The sequence below is a fragment of the Podarcis erhardii genome, assembly GCF_964252035.2.
Source record: "Podarcis erhardii genome assembly, chromosome: 8".
NCBI lineage: Eukaryota > Metazoa > Chordata > Lepidosauria > Squamata > Lacertidae > Podarcis > Podarcis erhardii.
This window is the reverse complement of record NC_138499.1, coordinates 34,123,834-34,145,494: the sequence shown is the minus strand read 5'-3', so window position 1 is coordinate 34,145,494 and position 21,661 is coordinate 34,123,834. Positions and strand designations below refer to the sequence as shown.

The 21,661-nt window shown below is 43.9% G+C and overlaps 1 protein-coding gene across 3 annotated transcripts; it reads left to right on the top strand.

The window, feature by feature from the left end:
• The first annotated feature begins 11 nt into the window (after window positions 1-11).
• On the top strand, window positions 12-19,044 carry XKR9 (XK related 9). Of its 3 annotated transcripts, none has more exons than XM_081874538.1 (5): window positions 12-899; window positions 6,611-6,716; window positions 8,457-8,968; window positions 16,443-16,666; window positions 18,368-19,044. In XM_081874538.1, exons 3-5 carry the CDS (start codon window positions 8,709-8,711, stop codon window positions 19,027-19,029), a joined length of 1,146 nt encoding a protein of 381 aa, XP_081730664.1. In that variant the 5' UTR covers window positions 12-899; window positions 6,611-6,716; window positions 8,457-8,708; the 3' UTR covers window positions 19,030-19,044. The 3 variants fall into 3 exon arrangements, with proteins under 3 accessions (XP_081730664.1, XP_081730665.1, XP_081730663.1); XM_081874539.1 differs by lacking the exon at window positions 12-899 and having other exon boundaries at window positions 6,393-6,716; window positions 18,368-18,553; window positions 18,909-19,044; XM_081874537.1 differs by lacking the exon at window positions 12-899 and having other exon boundaries at window positions 6,395-6,716.
• The last annotated feature ends 2,617 nt before the right edge of the window (window positions 19,045-21,661 follow it).

Here is a 21,661-nt window from a genome sequence, read left to right as displayed (position 1 = left end):
TGCCTCTCTTCCTCCCCTCTCCGCTCCCAAGAGCAATACATAACGCTGCTCCACTGAACCGGGAAAGCAAGGAAAAATACGATTACGCTTAAATTACTCCAGAATTAATTTCTGGAGATTTAGCTGTAGCAAAACAGCAAGGAGTCTGGTGGCACCTCAAAGACTTAAGACTCGTTGTTTTTCCATTGTTGTAGATTGCAGGTTTTGCCCTGGGAATGTTTCTGAATCTAGGAACAAATTAACTTTTCCAGAGTGAACAACGGACTTTGCTAACAACGAATGCTTAGGAAAGGGTTGAAAGCTGCTTTATTATTAACAGAAATGTATTTCACTAATGAGACGCTGGAAAAGGCCACACATTTTGTTTTGTGAACCAAAGCTGCTCTTGATGACACAGACAAAATAAGACTAAACAAGTCCCAGCAGGGTCAGTCAGTGTCTGGATGGGTGAGCATCTGAAGCCACATTTATGCTGCCTTATCTTCCACTACGGAAGAAAGGCGGACTGTTAAGTTGTGGGTGAACATATCAGATGACACAGCAATTCTTCAAACAGCTCTTGTTTATTCACAGGCCAGAAAAGAACTGAACAGAAAGGTTCAGCCAGCCTGCTTATATAGAGCTCCACTACAACGCAACAGTAACCACTTTCTGTAACTATCCAATCACTGAATGTCACTTTCAATCCCTTATTTGCATATGTGGACCTGAGTAAAAACTACAGTATCCCCCTGCTGGCCCAGGGTGAGAACTTCAGTACATAACATGGACTATAAATGTAATAAACAAACCAACTAGCCAGCCAGCCAACAAACAGCCTCCTAGGGGCCCAAGTCAGATAGCAACAATGAAGAAAACCCATTTGGCTGTTATAAAGAAAGCAACACAAAGTGCATGTGGTGAGCTGCTTGCTGCCATTGACAAAAGTAATGAATAATGCTACCGGCCAACATCGAGAGTAGCCCCATTATCTTCACTAACAGGGAATGATGTATTCAGGCTGTCACCACTGACAAAGCCTTGTCTCTTGTGTAGATTTATCTGAGTGGGTGGAACAGAGAACAAACCGTCTGCTGCTGATCTTAAAGTCCAGGCAGGTTCATGAGCCGATACAAGATTAGATATGAGAAGGCAGGAAGATTCTGTCTCCTGAATAAGGGTTGCCTTCCTCCCATTACCCTCTCACTTTATGATTTTCAGGCAGCCTATGCTAACTTCTGCTTCGGCTGTGTGTACACTATACATTTAAAGCAAATGGCTTCCCCCGAAGAATCCTAGGAGCTGGAGCTTGCTGCTCTCACAGAGCTCCAGTTCCCAGCATCAGTAACAAATTACAGCTTCCAGGATTCTTTGAGTGGGGAGAGACATGTTCTCTGAATGTGCTCTGAATGGTGTATACACAGACATGGACTGAAGCACTTGTGTACATGCTGATGGCAGGTGTGAACTTAGCTTGAATCAGCTTTTGGAATGCCACTGCTGAGTTGTTGAGCATTGCTTTCCAAGGACTTGATGGAGGCATGCAATGATCTGGACCAGGTTGACGATTGTGCATGCCAGCAGCCTTCATATAACCCCCTTATTGTTCAATCACATGACTAGAAATTAGCACAGGCTAACTGGAAATCACAATTGTTCTCCGCCTTCCCCCACCACCAGCCCCACAAGCTCGGGGAGCAGCGGAAAGGCTGTGTGCAGCCTTTCTACTGCTCCACAACCTGCTCTTTGGGTCGAGCAGCTCTGGGGTAGCCCAGGAGGCCTCCGCAGGGCAGCAGGGAGCCTTCATCCCGCTGCCCTGGGGAGGCTTTGCGCGGCTATCCCTGGCTTTTGCAGGAGGTGGGGGAAGGGACAGAGCGAGGCTCTCTCACTTCCCCCACCTCCCACAAAAGCCCCCCAAAGCCGCGTTTTTTCTCTCTTTAATTTCCCCCCCCCCAAAAAAAGTAGGTGCGCCTTATGGTCAGGTGTGCCTTATGGCGCGAAAAATACGGTAAATAAATGTTCATAGATCTACAAGGCAAACACAAACATAAGTATATAAACCATGTATCTGAAATACAGGAGTACAGGAGAACAATCCTGAAGCCATTTTGACTCTCCCAAATGGACCTCAAATATTTCTCTGCAAGGAGGAAGGAAATGGGAATTGCTTTCCAATTGTCTTTGGACGGTAGAGGCTTACACCTCCCTGTAAATACAGTCTGGCAAGTATCTATTAAGCTGAGCACACTATTGATATGCACAACAGATTCAGGAACTAAGCATTTACCATCTCAAAGCAATGGCCAGGCTACCCAGAAAAGGCAATTAGATAAGGCATTATCAGGTATCCTGGCAGACAGGAGAGAAGCAACACACTCAAATTTCTGCTGGGGACCACCTCTTTCTGTGATGTATGCATGATGTTTTGGGGGGTGGTCTTGAGCTACAGGTGAGGCAATTTCAAAAGTCTATATAAGAGCTTGCACACCAATGTTCTGGCTTCCTCTCCTCCCTCCTTGTGTGTGGGGAGTGGGGGACCCTGTTGCAACAGTTTAATAAAGATCATGCTTACTAGCTGCTTTGTTTCTCAATATTCTCTGGCTGGCCTCTGTTATTTTCTCCTACCAATAGAGAACTTACATAAGGACTCTATACGGGCTCTTAGATACCCCATAAGGGAAAGGGAGCAGTTTTTTTCTTATAACACCAGGTAACTCCGAAAATTGTAGCTCTGGGAGTATTGGGGTATATTGATTCACAAAAGGGGCTTGTAATAGCTCAGTTGTATTTTTGGCACATCCACACACCATGTCTTAAACACAGAACATGGGGAATAAATTGTATTGTCCAGCGATTGTCAGTGCTGGACTGATTTTAGGCAATCCTCCCCCCAAAAAGCTCAACAACTCAGTCTTTTGGGAGTTGGATGTGTCTATTGTAGACTTTTTTTGAAAAGGCTGCTAAGTCATATTTGGTCTGTAGATGGCAGTACCAACACCATCTGAAGTAAATTACAAGTTCTGTCATAACAAAATTGGTGCAGAATGATGATGTAGCTAATATGGTGTGTTCTCAAAACAGGGTGCAGCCTTCAGAGCTTATTTACACATACAATTCTGAGCAAAGTTATGTTATTCAACTCCCATTGAGATTGAGAGGACTGAAGCATCCTTTTAACTATGCAGTAGATTGTAGTAATTTGTTTTAAGACACGTTGAACACTTCTCCCGCCTTTACATGCAAACAGTTGTCAGCTGAAACCCTGGAGATATTTCTGAAGTGTTAGAAATTTTGTCAGCTCAGCTAGAGTGGTTAAAGTCAAATTCCTTTCCCCCGATTTTTTCGCTTAAAGCACAGTTCTGTATTTTTATTCAAAACATACTGAAGATGGTTTACTTTTTTGGGGGGGGGGGATAAATTGACGTATGTGAGAAAAATGAACGAGAGACCCCCAAGAAGTAATATGTTAGCTTTTCTTAGACTGCACAGCAGCAGAGCTTTCTCCCACTACCACAGGGAAAAATCCAGTGTGGCTAGATTTCTTTTTGTGTGTTGATTTGCTTTGACTCCCAACACCCAGTGATGCTCAGACAGTAGTAACTGGGTAACTGGTGCCCCCAAATGCTTGTGCTGTGCAGAAGGCCTCCTAACCAATCTCTCCTCTAGGTCTGCCTAGTAGCAGCCTGCAGGACAGGGCAGGGCCAAGGTGGAGGAAAGTGAAGGTGGAGGGCAAAGGCTGGAGGGTGGCATTTGCTATACATATGTACACACTTGCGCAATAATGTTGCCTAAGGCTCCTGCTCAATATGTATAAGGCTCAATATATGTTCTATCTGCACATACAGGTGGGCATGTTTACGAAGCAGTGTGCATCAATGTTCTCAACTCCCCTCCCCTCAATCAGTCTATGCACTGGCAGAACTGATGTGAAATGTTCCCTTCTCCACTTACCGTATTTTTCGCTCTATAAGACGCACCAGACTATAAGACGCACCTAGTTTTTGGAGGAGGAAAGCAAGAAAAAAAATATTCTGAATCTCATAAGCCAGAACAATAAGAGAGATCGCTGCACATCGAAAACAGCGATCCCTCTTGCTGTTCTGGCTTCTGGGATAGATGTGCAGCCTGCATTCACTCCATAAGACGCACACACATTTCCCCTTACTTTTTAGAGGGAAAAAGTGAGTCTTATAGAGCAAAAAATACGGTAATTTTTTTCCTGTGTCTTTTTTGATATACCAGAAGTCTGATAGGAGAGGGCGAGTGGCACAGCCCTGCAACTTCACTAAGTCAATAGGAGGTGACCTAAGAAAACATTATCTATGTACACATGGCAACAGCAAACACCTGAGAAGTGTATTCTCAGCACAAAATAGATTAAAACTGTTCCTGCAGAATATGCTTTAGATTAACTAATAGTGTGGGACAGGGATAACATGGGGATGACACTGTGTGTACAGCACCTCCAAATGCTCCTGCATCTAGACCTGAACACACATTATCATTTAGTGCAGGCTTCCTCAAATTCTGCCCTCCAGATGTTTTTGGCTTATGACTCCCATGATCCCTAGCTAGCAGGACCAGTGGTCAGGGATGATGGGAATTGTCATCTCAAAACATCTGGAGGGCTGAGTTTGAGGAAGCCTGATTTAGTGTGGTTGGGAAAATGGGAAAGGAGCATTCCATATTGCAATATTTTGTTGCAGGACTCTTTTATTCCCTCTGTCTCTGATCTTCAGGTTATGAGCTCTGTTGATTATGTATGCAGACCACCAATGCACAAGTGGGAAGACTGAGCAGGAACCCCGAGGTTTGCAGAAGTGCAAAAGAAAAATTATAAATGAAAAACTCTTAAGCAGGAGTGGGCGGGGAACCCAAAACTGTCCAGTCAGGAGAATTAAGCATGCTCAGTAGTTATGGGATGCTTATCTACTCTTGGAGTGGGGGATATGGGGAAGGGAAATGGAATGGAGCGACCAGAATCCTGAAGAGAGAGGATTCCACATAGCAACACTTTGTTGCAGGCAGTGGCGTAGCATGGGTTGTCAGCACCCGGGGCAAGGCAAGTAATTTGCGCCCCCTAACCCGTGGATTTTAGCACTCGAGTGCGAGCGCCCCCCCCAGATGTTGCGCCCGGCCCCCCTGCACCCCCACGCTACTCCACTGCTTCAGGCCCCCCAATAAAACATTTGAGGGGGCCAGTCCCCCAGTTGATGGGCATTGCCAATGTGGTAAACTATGCAGGGCGGGGCTTACCTGCCTCCCCCCCCAATATCATACTGTATTCACGTTGGCACCCCTGATGAACTCAGCGGGGCTTACTTCTGCCCCACAAGCCTTTGCACCTCCGCGTCTCCTTTCCTCTCTATATGTAAGAGGGTGAAGGTCAGGCTGGCAGCGCGAATAAGGCCTCTCCCGCCACGACCTCCTGGTCCACAGGCAGGGCAAGAAAGTGCCTTTTCCTGGGGGGGGGGTGGAGTCTTAAATTTCAAACCATTATTATTATTATTATGAATATCAAATGTGCGTGGTTTCTCTACCTCCACCGACGACTCGCCACGTGCGAGGAGGAAGGCGGGCTCCCTTCACCTCCCCGTTCCCTCAAGGGAAAGGGAAAACGACGTGAGGAAAAGCAACGCGGGACAGCGAGCGAGGTTCTCCCCAGAGCCTTTTCCCGCCGCCCCCTCGCAAGACAGCCCTGAAGCCGAGCGTGGAGTGAGGGGCGGGGCCCGGCAGAGTCTCGCTGCCCCCCAACGCCTCTCGAGGGGGCATGAGGGGCACCGCGTCAAGGGCGCCCGTGGGCGCAGCGGCGGCTCCTGTCAGGGCACGAGGCGGGCGGGGGTCCCTCGCGCAGCTGCTGCCGCCGGCTGACCCCGCCTCACCCGGCGCCTCTCCCCCACCCCGTCCGCCCACCCATATCCCGCTCAGGAGGGACCGGTGGGCTGGCGAGCGCCTCACGGCACCAGCACCAGAGAGGGAGAGAAGTCCGCCTCCCGCCGCCGCCTTTTGTTAAACAGACATTTTAAATCGGTTTAAACTGCACACTAACCTAGCAGTAACACCTCCCCTCCCAAAACTGGGCTGGTCGGGTGTGGTTCTCTCCCGCGCTGAGCGCTGCGCTGGGCAGCCGCTGCATTGTCCCTCCCCCAGATAGTCCCTCCCTCGCTCTCTCTCCGCTCCCGCTCCGCACCGCAACGCGGGCAGCTCGGATTGGATTCGCACAGCCAACACTGTGAGAGAGAGTGAGTGAGCCAGGTAGGGGCAGAGAGCTGCGAGTGCGCCCCCCAAAATGTTGCGCCCGGTGCGGTTGGCACCCCCTGCACCCCCCACGCTATGCCACTGGTTGCAGGTACAACTTGTCATCACCATTAAATACACAGAGCTTGTTATTTAAGCATGTGGAACAAAGCAGCCAAACAAAGGATTCGTTTTTATATCTTGCAGGGATTTAGGAAAGTGGTCACAGATGATTTTTAATAAATGATTTATTTATTTTTTAAAAAGGTTGACTCAGTCAAAGCAATGACAGTCCACGTAGCTAGAGTATTATTAATCGAATCACATGGCCCGGAAGAGACGGGCGTTTCAGTTTTCATTTTATCCCACACCCTTTACCTTTTCCTGGTTGCAGATTGCAAAGTATCACAGTTCAACAGTGTAAACCATCCAGACTTTCAAGGCAACTCTCTGACTATGGATTTGCTACTGGGATGTTTATTTATCTGGAAAGTTTTAAGGTAAGTCTTCTTTATGAGAGGGGTGCTGCTTGTAGTTAAAAAATCTAGGTGATCATATTCTACATCATCTATATATAGTCTTAGAATGACAATCCGGAATCCAACCAAAGTAGATGTGTACTGTTTACTTCAGTGGTTATAAGGCAGGGAAACAAACAAGTATTACTGTGGGTTCCAGAGCTGTTCTGTTATGGTTAACTCATGCTGTCAAGAAGTCTATCAAAGGATGTATGTTTCCCTAGATCTTGGAAGAAAAATTAGAGGGATTTTTTTGGGTATGGAATAATAAGGGATATGTTTCTTCATGTTGATTCTCAGTAAATGCTCTCCATGTTATTGAAGATGTTATTGTAGGTGGGAGATGAAAAATTGACACTGAAGGCATTTTCAGTTTGTTTCATTCTCTGCATTTCTGTCATGCTTATGTCAAACTTACATTGGGTAGAAATAAAACACATTCAGTTTCGAAATTCCCAATTCCCACTTTCTGTTCCACATAACACACACACACACACACACACACACACACACACACACACACACACTTGTGGGTTGCTTTCAAAATGCCCTAGGGTCAAATTGCCCATCTGATAAGGTTGCAATCATAGCCCCACTTATCTGGGAGTAAGGCTCCTAGAATTATATTAGGCTTACTTCTGAGTAGAAAAGGTTAGCACTGCACAAGTGCCTGAAGGAACTAACTATGTCTCTTTGAAGAGATTAAACAACAATTGTTTGCCCCTGAACCACACAGACAGCAATTGTCTGCAGGGGGTGTGTGACTATTGTTTATCAGTATCCACAGCACTAATCTAAATTGCTGGGATACTGGGATTCTTGCCTAAGCACATACAATTAGCATTTAGCTGTGTGGATGGCAGTTGTACTAATGCCATAGGTGACTGTCAGACACCATGGACACTATGATGCAATTGCAAGCACCTTTAATCGTCTACCTGTGGCATTTTAAATGGCTTGTTAAATTGTTCTTCTTTTGGGACTTCCCCCTTCTTTTTTCCTCAGTGACCACGCTCTCTAGCCACAAACATCTTACCATCTCTTGTGCCTTCCCACAACGCCAGCCTTTCACCCTTTTAAAATGTAATGGGTATTGCTCCGTATGGCTGTCACTACCAATGAGCCATAAAAACGGCACATTGCTGCGCAGGAAAGGATTTCCCCCTGGAAAGGGTCTCAGAGTTAAATTAAGCGAAATGCTTCGGAAAAGAGTGGCCAATCGTTCTGACAAATGTGCCAAAGATCAAGTGCAAAGTACAAGGCAAACATGCCATGGAAGCATGAAGGGGGAGGAGAGGAAGTAGAAGTCCTGTTACACCAGCATAACTCTGCTGGCACAGCATTGGATATAATAGTTTGTTTTCAGATGTGTTTTCTTCAATTCCAATCCCCTGAGAGAGAAGAGGGAGTGTCTGTCCTGAAATGCTGCCTTTCATCTTTACTTTTTGACATACCTATATTAAAAACAAGCCACTTAAAAAACAACAAATGTGTTTCCTATTAATTTCTTTTGTAAAGGCTTTTATGGATTAATCTATCTGATTAGTAGTTTAGGGCTGCAATCCTATGCACAGTTATCTGGGAGTAAGCTCATTGAACACAGCAAAACATGCACAGGATTGCATTGCATTTGTTGCTGCTGTAATCATTATTTATGCTGCTGTTAAGAGGTTTTTACACGCTTCTGATCCAGCTAGTTACCTATCCATTTATTCTTTTCAGGACTTACCAGGAGGAATCAGCTTCACCAGTACCATTCAATGTGCATATGGATATGTACGCAAATGAATCTTTAGTACTGAAGCAGAGCTAATCTATCCGAGTATCTGTGGTTTTGATTCAATTTGCCACTTCAACAAATACATACCCCAATTTCCCCAAGGAGAAATACGCTCACATATTTTCTTAGTATGTGATGCACTGAGAAATGACATATTTTGCTTCTGACCTGAGATGAAATGATCCATCAAGACAATGAGATATACAAAGCAAGAGTTTGCTACGATGGTTCTTGGAATTGTGGTTTATCTCGCAGATATTGGAGCAGATCTCTGGGTAGCAAACAAATATTTTCATGAGGGACAGTATCTCTGGTGTGCCTTGACATTGGCCACAGGGCTTCTTTCATCACTAGTTGTCCAGTATTTCAGTTACACTTGGTTTAAAGATGATGGCACTCACAAGCTGAGTTGGATTTCTTCAGTACATCTCTTACAAGCTGGAATATTTACAAGGTAAATATAAAACATAGAACATACAACTAGCTATGCTTGTAATGTCCTAGATGACTTTTAATGGGGAAGAAGATGATGGTGACTGGTTAAACTTTCAAAATTTCAAATGTGTGCAGGGCTGTGAGGCATAGGAGCCAACTCCTAGGGGTCTTCACCCTCCCATTAAAATATTTGAGGGGGCCAGCCTTCCCCAAGTTGATGGTCACTGCCATTCAAATGGTGTGCATGCACTGCGTCATGTGATTATGCGGGGCAGGGCTTACCTGCCCTCCTCCATGTTTTATTCAAGTTGACACCCCTGGTGTAAGATAAGTAGAATGGGTTGCCTAGCTGCTGTTTTCTGACTTGCTTTATCCTAAAGAGTGACAGTTAGGAAGGAGAAGCAGGGATCTGGAGTGATGTACACATGAATTTGCTGGTACGTGATCAAACCCCACCCCAAAACAGCAACAGTTTGGAAACTACCAAAATTCCTGTTGTTCTTTTAATTTTGTTTAATATTCTTTCATCCCCCCCAATAACTAAGGATGTCAAACTCTGACAAAGGAGCATCTATGTACATTGCATCCAAGTGACTGTGTAGCAGTTGCTTTGCCAAGATTCCTTTAATCTTGTCATGAGAACTTGTGTGATTTAAAATGTTCTTAACTAATTACGTTTCTCACAGTCATTTTAGCCAAAGGAACTATTAGACAAATTAACTTTTCCTCTGTTCCAGGCTGTGGATGTTGGAAGTGCTAAGGATGCTTGCTTTCTGTACTTGCCACTAAAATGTTTTTTCGTCATCTTAAGAAGGCAACTAGAACAAAAGAACCATACATTTGCTATCTTTCCCACTATATGCTCCATCAAGATGAGCGCAGTTTGTACAAGTGGCAAGCAAGTGACCACTGTGGAAATGGAATGTGCAATATCAAACAACCTATTAATAGTAATAACAACAACTCAGTAGGGGATGATGTGGTGCCGCCACTCGCCTGACCTCTGGTTGGTTGCATTGCTGTTGCATACCAGGAGATAGATGGAGAAGGGCAAGGCAGTGGCAAGGGTGGTGCACTGCTAATGCACCAGCAGAGCCAATCTAACCCTCCTACTGGTGCATTTGCACCATGCCAACCTCCCTGCCCACTTTCTACCTTTCAGTAAGCAGGTCAGGGTGAGCAGTAGTACTGAGTAGACTTCAAATTCCTAACATGTTTGTTGGATGGTGGTGGCGGCAAAGGAGAGAATGATACTCTTTTATCATTTGCGATGTAAAAAGCATTGTGGAGCAAACGGTCTAACAGGCCAGGCATTTGTACAATACTTTTCCTTCCATAACATTGTGTCTTTCACATCTTCAAAATAATGTGCTATTTGTAGAATATGAAGCATTTTTTTTTAAATTGCTCTTTATTTCTATTTAATATTTTCCCCATCCAATCCAAACATATATTAGTAAAACTTTTTTTTAAAAAAAGCGGTTAATGTATTTAATTTGGCATTAATACAAGGCCCAAGAGCAGGTCATATGTCTGTCAAGAAGCAGAAGCTAAACATAACCCAACAATTTCTCCCTAGGTAAATGCCAAGTGATATTCAGTAAGCACTTTACTTTGTGAGAATCCTTGCCAGGCGTCCAAAGGTCACCTCACACCTTATCAAGCTTCTCAGTTGTGAACTGGGGAGGTTTCACATAAAGCTGCGAGCTTGCCCCAACACACCGCTTGGACAACCACAAGCTTAGGTGTATGAGTGTGTGTGTGAGGAACAGATTGATTTACTCAAGCAGGTTTTCTGGAAAATACTGGACTACACAGATGCCTCAGTCTAGGATACAAGAACCAGATGTTTGCGTTTCTGATTGTTTTATAAACTGAGAATACTGCAGGGCTTTTGTCATTCAGAAATATAAATGTGTGTCATCAGCACCACACAAGAAAGCAGCTCTGTATAGAAATTTTATTCCTTGTTTTTACATATTAAACTCAAAGCCATGAACGGGATCCCTACAGTTTCCCGAAGGAACAGGGGAGCAGGTCTTGAATTTTTAGTTTGTTATTCCACAACTGCTCATGTATCTTAAGGGCAGCAATGAACTTCCGTGAAAGGAATATGCACCCTTCTTTAGAGGGCAACATCCCTGAAAGGAATGCATATCCTCCTTTAGAGAAAAATGGCACCATCATCTGATGTGTTACAGGTAATCCAGCCATTTGCCCACCCAAAGTACTTTTGCTACCCAGTTCAAGAGTTGTTTGCAATGCATCAGAAAGAACAGGGAGGGAGTCCATGCCATATCCTTGCATCTGTGCATAGTTATTAAATCCTATGGTTCAACTCTCCAGATACAATTTAACTTCCATCTGCCTCAGCCAGCATGATTAATGATAGGGGAAAATGGGTGTTGTAGTCTATTAATTATTATTTATTAAAATTGTATTTTGCCCTCTTCCTGCAGGTCTCAGGGCAGTTCACAACATAAAGTCACAATATAAAAACACAAAATACATAATAAAAAAGAACAATCAAATAATCCCCCCTCCACACGTTGCTAGGTGTAGTCTAGGAACATTTGGAGGACCACAGGTTTTTTTTGGGGGGGGGGAATAGATATAGGTCACCCATTTGTGATAATTAATAAAAAACTGGCTGGATCCTAGATCCAAAGTGCAGAGTTAAACATATTATCCAGTAAGAAACAGCTCCCAGCAGAGTTTTCAAGTCACAAAAGAAAGCAGCAGAATAGCATGGGGATATAGGCAGTCAAACCTTTTAAATGTATCCTATCCTGAGTAAGTTTTAAAATGCTTTACAGTGGTACCTCAGGTTACAGACGCTTCAGGTTACAGACTCCGCTAACCCAGAAATAGTACCTCAGGTTAAGAACTTTGCTTCAGGATGAGAACAGAAATCGTGCTCTGGCGGCGCGGCGGCAGTGGGAGGCCCCATTAGCTAAAGTGGTACCTCAGGTCAAGAACAGTTTCAGGTTAAGAACGGACTTCCAGAACCAATTAAGTTCTTAATCCAAGGTACCACTGTACTTACAATGTTCAAAAGGTCAAGTTCATGCATTTATCCATCCAGTAGCAAGTAAATACAGGCAATAATCTTAGGATACAAAATATAACAAAATAGCTCATGGTCTGAGCTCCTAGTGAGCAAACTCAGGCACGTCCTATTTTGATGAGGTCACATGGTGATAGAGAAAAGAAAGAAACTAAAAAAGGAGGAAAAAAGAAAGAAACTAAAAAAGGAAGAAACTATACCTGCTGTCTTGCCCTTCACCTCTAAGCAACTGGCAGTGATGTGTGGCTTTGGGAAGTTAGGTCAGTAATGCAACTCTGCCCACGCCACCAGCTGCTACTGCTTCTAGGGGCTGGAAGGTGGGGCAAGGCAGTCATTGATGACATCCCCTGATCACAAACACAGGGTCTCTCTGCCCTGTGGACTACATAAGCATGCATACAGTAAGGCAGGGGTCGGCAAGGTTTACCTCGCCTGGACCGGTTCACTCCAGTGGAGATCCCTCTGCGCAGAAATGATTTCCAGTGTCTGCATCTGCACAGACATGATTTCAGGCAGCGCGGAAGCGAGTCCCTGTGCTGGTTTAGCGCAGCACGTGGGGCTGGCCGAACGGGTGGCTCAGTTCGTGGGTGGCTCATGGGCCGGTTAAACGATTCCCATGGGCCTTAGGTTGCCGACCCCTGCAGTAAGGTTTGATTAAACATCTCGTGCAATTGTCAAATATTTTAAGCCATTCAGGCACACTGTGCATGGAACTTCTACCCTTGGGTTAACCTTTGCTATAATTATCAGAATAATGAGGACATCCTGATACCCCAAAATCTATTTTAAGGGGTGAAAGTTGTTTTCAGTGTTCAGCTAAAGCATTGTGAGGTGAGCCACAGGTATGGAGGGCCACCATTGCTGTTCTGTAGGAAGATATTTATGTATAAATTTACCCAAGATTTCTGCAGGGTACATTGGACCAGCTTGCCACAAAACTGCCAGCATGTGAATTTCAAAACATTATTCAGAAGTTCCCACAGGGGCAATCGGTACTTCTTGGGATATGTTCCTGTAAGCAGAGCTTTTAAAAACAACAAACTGAAGAGGAGCGAGTAAGTGCCCTGTCATTTTGAGAAACAGCAGAAAATGAGGTCGGTTAAATACGTTTTAAGAGGAGCTTTCTATCTTCCTTTTATCTCTGCTTGCAGTTGCTTCTTTGTGAAACATTTGAGATGCAGTGAAAACACACCTTTGCATCTGCTCAAAAATGTGCCTTGTACTCAAATGAGAAGATACCTCTGTTTCGAAAACTAGCGTCCAAATCAGCAACTTGGGTATTGGGTTAACATAATTCTTGCGGAAACCAAGGACTCAGCTATACAGCTGCAAATAAAACGTTTGAAGTGCAATATACAATGTGACACTGGATGGTGATGGTGAGCCTTATGGAAAATTCAATTTATTTTAAAAAACACTTAAAAAAAAGCATTTTCATACCTTTTTAAAATACAGTGGTATCTTGGTTTACAGACGCTTCAGGTTACAGACTCCACTAACCCAGAAATAGTACCTCGGGTTAAGAACTTTGCTTCAGGATGAGAACAGAAATCTCGCGGTGGCGGTGTGGCGGTAGCGAGAGGCGCCATTAGCTAAAGTGGTACCTCAGGTTAAGAACAGTTTCAGGTTAAGAACGGACCTCCGGAACGAATTAAGTTCTTAACCTGAGATACCACTATATGTGTATAGATTCCACCCAAGAGTGTTTCTCTGAGTTTGGCAAATGCCGAACATCTTTTCTTCAGTGATGTACGTGTTCCTTGCCAGAGGATGTATGCTGTGATTTGATAGTGGGAATAAAAACTGCATCTCCCAAAAGAAAATAGAAATATTTTGAGAAGCGAACATTCTTCATGAGGCAATGAATTAACCCCCCCTGAAATGTTTAGTGTGTTTTCCATCTATGTTTTATTTTATAGGAAATTACTTCATAGCCTTAAGGACACATTATTCAGTGTATGGCTGTGGGAGTTGAGATATAATGCAGTAGTAAACATTAGCGTGCATTAGCCCCGCATTTCCCACTGTCTACCAATGAAATGCATGTCACCACAAGAAATTCATGTGCCCTAAGAATTACAATAGAATTTGCATGTCTATTTATACTGAGCAGCAGGTACCTTCTGTTACAACCTTCAAATGTCTACAGAAAACATTTCAGTTCCTCCAGGCTTATGCAAGCAGTTAAGAATACATCTTTCCATAATAGTTAGCTGATCTCTGATTGTAAATTTTTATGTGGATTTATGTATCACTGTTGTAAATAGCTCTGATATCCATTTTGTGAATTGTGGTATATAAATAGGGTTCTTAAAACCAACCAACCAACAAACATGCCTGCTCAAAAGTAGGTCCCGTTGAGTTCAATGGAGTTTACTCTCAGGTAAGCAAATTGAAAACTTAAGCCGCTTTTGGCATTCCTTGTAAGGATAGCACAGGAATTCAAGGCTTATTTTTGAAAGCAGACATGCATATCTGAAGATTGTGGTGGTATATGGGGTTTTGACCGCTGGCTGTAACAGATAAAGCTCTGCACATATATACATGTCATTTTGGTCTGCAACTGTCATCAGCTGGAGGGCGTCCCTCCTGCAGGAGTTATGTAACTGGATCGTGGCTATACCATATATATAAAAGAAAAGCACAGGTGGAATGTGCTGTTACCAATAGGATTGTAGAAGCAGGGACTGAATATAAAATTTTCTGATATAAGTTTTAAACCCCCAAATACTGTTACTTTAATATTATTGCAAGCTACTTTGGATTTTTTCTTTAAAATGGAAAGCAGGCAATAATTTTAAATAAACAGATAAGGGTTTGTTTCCACAGGGGACGGGGGGGGGGGGGGCGTACAGCTTTTTATAGAGCTCTGAAAAGTCCTCAGCAAGTCATTTATCCTATCCAGGGTGGCACTCTTGTTATAGGAAATAAAGTTGCCATTACCAGAGAAAAGCTTAGCATGTGCATCATGGGCCCTATATGCATTATATATTGAAAGCAGTATCATACCACTCTAAACAGTTAAGGCTTTCTCCAAGGAATCCTAGGAACTACTGTAGTTTGTTCAAGGTGCTGAGACTCCTGTTCTCCTCCCAGAGCTATAATTCCCAGAGTGGTTTTACAACCAATCCTTATTCCCCAGGAACTCTGGTAAAGCAGCCAGCCCATTTGCAAAAGCTAAGCAGGGTCCGGTGTGGTTTCACATTGCATTGGGTTACCTTGCATTTCCTGCACTGCAGGGGGTTGGATTACGAGACCCTCAGGGTCCCTTCCAGCTCTACACGTCTATGATTCTCAGCACCCTTAACAAACTGCAGTTCCCAGGATTCTTTGGGGCGAAGCCATGGCCATTTAAAGTGATATGATACTGCTTTAAATGTACAGTGCAGATGGGGCCATATCCTCCTATATTTTTGTATTAAGTTGGGGGGGGGGGGAGAGATTCTGAAAAAAGAGGGAAAATAAAATGGAAAGAGGGAAGTGGGAGCAATAGTTTCTATGGGATCTGTCACCATGCCAACATTTTCTTTCCTTTAAAATTTCAGAACTTCCCTGCTAATTTTGTGTTTCATTTACTGTATTTTTCACTCTATAAGACACACTTTTCTCCTTAAAAGTAAGGGGAAATGTGTGTGAGTCTTATGGAGCAAATGCAGGCTGCATGGCTATCCCAGAAGCCAGAACAGCGAGAGGGAGCAGTGCTCCCTCTCGCCAGTGGCATAGCGTGGGGGGTGCAGGGGGGGCTGGCCGCACCGGGCGCAACATCTGGGGGGGCGCGCTCCACAAGTTAGGGGGCGCAAAATCCACGGGTTAGGAGGCACAAATTACTTGCCTTGCCCCGGGTGCTGACAACCCACGCTACGCCACTGCCTCTCGCTGTTCTAGCTTCTGGCTTAGCCGCGCGAAGCGGCTTTTGTGGGAGGTGGGGGAAGGGACAGAGCGCACAGCTCTGTCCCTTCCCCCACCTCCCACAAAAGCCCCCAAGAGCCGCGCTCCCTTTAAAGAGTGCCCAGCTCTTGGCTGGCTTTTGCAGGAGGTGGGGGAAGGGACAGAGGGCAGCTTAGCTGCGCGCAGCCTCTTCTGGGCAGGGGGAGCCTTCATCCTGCTGCCCTGAAGAGGCTTCACATGGCTATCCCAGAAGACAGAACAGCAAGAGGCTATCCCAGAAGCCAGATCCCTCTTGCTGCTTTGGTTTCTGGGATTCATAATATTTTTTTTCTTGTTTTCCTCCTCCAAAAACTAGGTGCGTCTTATGGTCTGGTGCATCTTATAGAGCAAAAAATACGGTAGATGCTTCTTAGAGGTTGAGTTTCTCGCACTCCCTTTGTGTGAATGGGTCTCAGTGTGAAGGAAAGGGATGATAAACCAATTATGCACATGGCCCTAAATCTTACAAAATGCCCAACTGTGCCTTTCTCCATTGCAGGTACTGGGCTGCGCTGAAATGTGGCTACCAGGCAGCATTTAAAACAAACAACTTGGAAGATGGATTGATTGATGGTTGCACCAGCCCCATTCACAAGAGTGCCATTTGTGCAATGACTGATATAAGTATGCTCAGACTATTTAGGGCATTTCTGGAGAGCACGCCCCAGCTCATTCTTCAGATCTACATCCTGATGACATCTGACAGTTCTACCCCCAGTCAGTGTAAGTCTGCTTGTGGTGATGGAAGCCATCTCCTAACAGTGTGTGGAACATGTGATGGCACAGAATGTTCACAAACATTTAAACTGCTCAGAGAACTGCTTCAGTACATATGAAATGCACCTTCTGTGCCTTAAGACAGAGATCAGTCACCACCAGTTCATTCCTTGCTGTTGTTTATGTGGCATTTGATTATTGTTTTTCGTCTCAATGTGCATTACTTTAGACTCGCATTAAATAATGTTTGCCATGCTGTTGCCCATTCACCCAACTCCATGGTTGGAGTGTCTTTAAATCTATTTATGTCTCCATATTTCTTCCATTTCCCCTCTAGATCACTCATTGCTTCCTCTGTTTTCTGCTTTTTAGTCCACTGCTCCCGGCTCTACTTTCTTAAGCCACTTTGTTTCTTGTCTTCCCTTGTACCTCTCACTCTCTCTTTCCCTTCTTCCTCCACCCATTCATAGCACAAAATCTTTCACACCTCAGTACTCTCTTATTTACACCTTTTCCAGGCCATACCAATCACTGGCCTTCCCTCAAACCATCCTCCCATTCTTTATTTTTTATTTTTTGACTGTCTAGGATGTTTCTATAAAGGCTCCTGCTTGGATGCATAAATGATATGCATCCCTCTTGGCCCTTTGGTGGACGGACTTCTAACCTATTGCACAAAGTTAACAGTCACACCCATTGTGCCACCTAGTTTTGGCATGTGGCCCCTGGAAGATTGCCCACTAGGCAGGAATGCCATCAGGCTGAGAAAGGTTTTCCACTCCTGAGATAGGCCTTTGGTCTAATCCAGCAGTGCTCTTCTGATGCTCTCAAAGAAGGAGCTAAGGAAAATGGAGGACTTTGGTAAAACCCCATGAAGAGTCTGGAGGCCAAAGTGGCTGTGTGCATTCATTAGGGAGGGAATAATCAGGCAGAGTAGTTGGGACAGTGGGTAGAGAGCCAAGGGGCCATTTTGTCTACTGCTGAGAACCTGCCAGGTCAGCTGCACCTTCATGAACTACATAGAAGAGATATTCTCCCACTCAGTGCTATTTTTTCTAGAAAAGGAGGTTCCAGAACACTCCATGAACACCTCCCTTGTTCTCTTATAATGGCAAAGGTGCCCACCTGAGAGGTGCCGGAACTGAGTTCAGGTAAATTCTGGCTGAAAAAAAGCCCTGCATCCTACTTATGATTTCTGTTGATATCTTTCCTCTGGGATTTGGCAGCTTTCGTAGGGTAGTGAAGGAAAACAAGTTATGGGATGGGACAGGCTGAATTGATATGAATTCACCACCAGCCAGTTATTTGACCAAAAGATTCCCAGTAGTTAGTACAATCATACCTCGGGCTACAGATGCTTCAGGCTGCATTTTTTCGGGTTACGGACCGCCGAAACCTGGAAGTACTGGAACAGGTAACTTCTGGGTTTCAGCAGTCGCGCATGCACAGAAGTGCCAAATCGCAACTCGTGCATGCGCAGATGTGCAGCTGCAGGTTGCGAACGCTGCGGGTTGCGAACATGCATCCTGCATGGATCCCGTTCACAACCCGAGCGTCCACTGTATATCTAATTTCCATAGCTTCTAAGAGTATGTCTCTCTGTCTATCTAGTTCAGACTATTGTGCCATTTTTGTGTGAATATTATTTAATAGAAAACACTCTTCTTTTTCTAACAGGGCTAACAACTTTTATTTCCTTTTATTTAGATGTAACCATTGCAATGTCTTTCTGCGGCATCTCCTGTGCAACTGTGGATTATCAGATAGCTTTACGAAAATCCCTGCCTGAGAAAAAAAACTTTCCAGGGATATTTTCCAAATTAATATATCTTTTCTATAAACTGTTGACTTTGACTTCTTGGATACTCTGCATCACTCTGGTCACCATACTAAGTATAACATCTCTCGTTCTACTTGTGTTTCTTTGGCTTTTGAGTATATGTTGGGTCCTGAAGCAACACACAACATTTTGTACATCTAAAGGACCAGAAATTGTCTACAGGACTATTGTGGGAATCATTCTTATTTTTACCTTTTTTAATGTCAAGGGAGAAAAGACCAAAATACCTCTGATTGTTTATTATACTGCTCGGGGGTTTATAACTGCAACAATAGTGTATGTTTGCATGTCCTGCAAATCAGTGTTTAATGGGAAAATATATTTGTTATCTGTAATCATGGTGGTCATTATCACCCTAATATTGGGCATTATTTTTCTTATTTCGTATTATGCATATTTTCATCCTAGGAATTTTTACACACAAGATGTAGTTGATGGACCAGGAATTTATTACACACAAGATGTAGTTGATGGACCAGGAAGTGAAAGAACAGAAAACTGTAGAATGAGGGGATTCCTGATGCAATAAATCTCATGACAATTATCTGTCGCTGCTGCTATGCTTCTTTTTATTTAATAAGATATGATAGCCATCTTCAAATATCTAAAGGGCTGCCACACGGAGGATGGAGCAAGCTTGTTTTCTCCTGTTCCAGAGGCTAGAACCTGAACCAGTGGCTTCAAGTTACAAGAATGGAGATTCCGACTCAACATCAGGAATGATTTCCTGACAGTAAGAGCTGTTTGACAGTGGAACAGACTTGCACGAGAGGAGGTGGTCTCTCCTTCCTTGGTGGTTTTTAAATAGAGGTTGGATGGCCATTTCATATGTGTGATCTAGTTGAGATTCCTGAATTGCAAGGGGGTGAACTAGATTACCCTTGGGATATCTTCCAACTCTATGATTCTATGATTCCCTCAGTGCAAAAAGTCACTGATGCAGTAATAGTGCATTGGAGGTCAATTTATACTGGGCCATCCTGTTTTATTTTCCCAGTAGTGATGTATGGAAGTGAGAGCTGGACCATAAAGAAGGCTGATCGAAGAAGAATTGATACTTTTGAATTATGGTGCTGGAGGAGACTCTTGAGAGTCCCATGGACTGCAAGAAGATCAAACCTATCCATTATTAAGGAAATCAGCACTGAGTGCTCACTGGAAGGACAGATCCTGAAGCTGAGACTCCAATACTTTGGCCACCTCATGAGAAGAGAAGACTCCCTGGAAAAGGCCCTGATGTTGGGAAAGATGGAGGGCACAAGGAGAAGGGGGCAGCAGAGGACGAGATGGTTGGACAGTGTTCTCGAAGCTACCAGCATGAGTTTGAACAAGCTGCGGGAGGCAGTGGAAGACAGGAGTGCCTGGCGTGCTCTGGTCCATGGGGTCATGAAGAGTCGGACATGACTAAACGACTAAACAACAACAACAACATGATGCTTCCCCAATGTTTCCACATTATTTCTGTCTGGGTGAGTGCTCTTGCATATAATACAATATCAGTTGAAAGATAACCCAGAACAATTGTGGCATATGAAAAGTTAGAGGATTTCAGCAGGAAGCTGCAGGACATGCGCTTATTGGAAACAAAGGACCCTGAAACTTTGGCAGAATTGAAAGTGTGATCACATACAACTAGTACGCCAATATCATAATGAGCCCAAATCAAGAATGAACAATAAAATACATTTGGAAGGCTCCCGAGTTTATTAGACTTGCAGGCTTGCTTTGCTCCTTGTCATTCAGGTAGGAACTATAACTAAATCCTTTCAGTGACTTCATCTGGAGGGGAAAATGCAACCTTTCTTTCAGTTTGGTCTTGACAACTTCATTCATGCCTTTTAATGCCAAGACTTGATTGCAGGAATGTTTTCTACAGTGTGTTTCGCCTGAAGATTGCAGCTGATGCAGAATGATCTGCATTAGTAATCCAGGATGTTCAATGGTTTCTTATGCCCTTATAATAATACATCACAATTTGTGATGCTAGTTTTGATCTGTGAATATGTGAACGGCTTAAGCCTTACATCACTTTTCTGTGAAATGTCATGTTCATGGTAGGCTGGCATTTCCTGGCTGGAATTATTGTGCGTACAAAGCAATTTTCAGTTATGGTATAATGAGCCTTTGTATCTACAGTATATCATTTTATTTTATGTGTTGTATTTGGTTTGGCTTTCTATATACTCTTTATAGGGAAATGTCCCACTCAAGGTACATTTCTCTGCAATTCCTTTGCTATGCATCTTATAAGCATGTGAAACTGATGAAAGGCTAGGTTAGTTCAGCAAATGGAATTCACATGCTTACATGTCATGTTTGACTTTCACCCCACTGGAAAGGTGGTATGAACGGTATGTTGTACAAAAACAGAGGAATGCTTTATATAGCTTTATATAGCTTGACCAGGAAGCTCTTTGTGAGGGCAGAATCCAAAGGGCTGTTCCACTTATTGTTTTGATTCATGACAGAACCACAGAATTAGGAAGTATCTCTTAAGGAGGTACTTCTTGTTGGAAGGATTAAGAGCTACCATAACTGTTGTTATACAAGAGTAGCTCTGTCTCTATGCTCTTTCTGCTAGGCAGGGACTAAGTCTGCATACCTTAAAGTGTATAACTTCTCCAAATAATCCTGGGAACTGTAGTTTGTTAACGGTGCAGGGAATTGTAGCTCTGTGAGGGGTAAACTAGGATTCTTTGTGGTAAGTCGTGCTTTAAATGTTGGGTGCCTATGCAGCCAGGGACTGCTGCTGCCATGAGTTTGTGGTTTGTGATTAATTTTCTGCTTCAGGTGCCAATTGCCTGCAAAGTGCTTTGTGTGGAAATGCCCTCTAACAATAGCTGGTGGTAGGTTTTAGAGCAGGAGTAGCCCACTTTGTGTCCTCCAGATGTTGTACTGCACCTTCCAACAGTCCCAGCCAACCTGGCAAAGGTCAGGGTCCGACAACATATTTGCTGGCCTCATTTCAAAGAGAATGGAAGTTATGGAGTAAACAGGCCCCAGCATAACATTTATAAAGATATGCCTATCCTTTTTCGCACATGCTGCATTATACACCATTGAACCTCTCTTCTATTCTTGTGTTTATGTGAAAAATAGTAATGCAGCTCAAAATTTGTATCAGGCTTTTTAATCCATTAATAGTGGCATTGAAAGGTGGA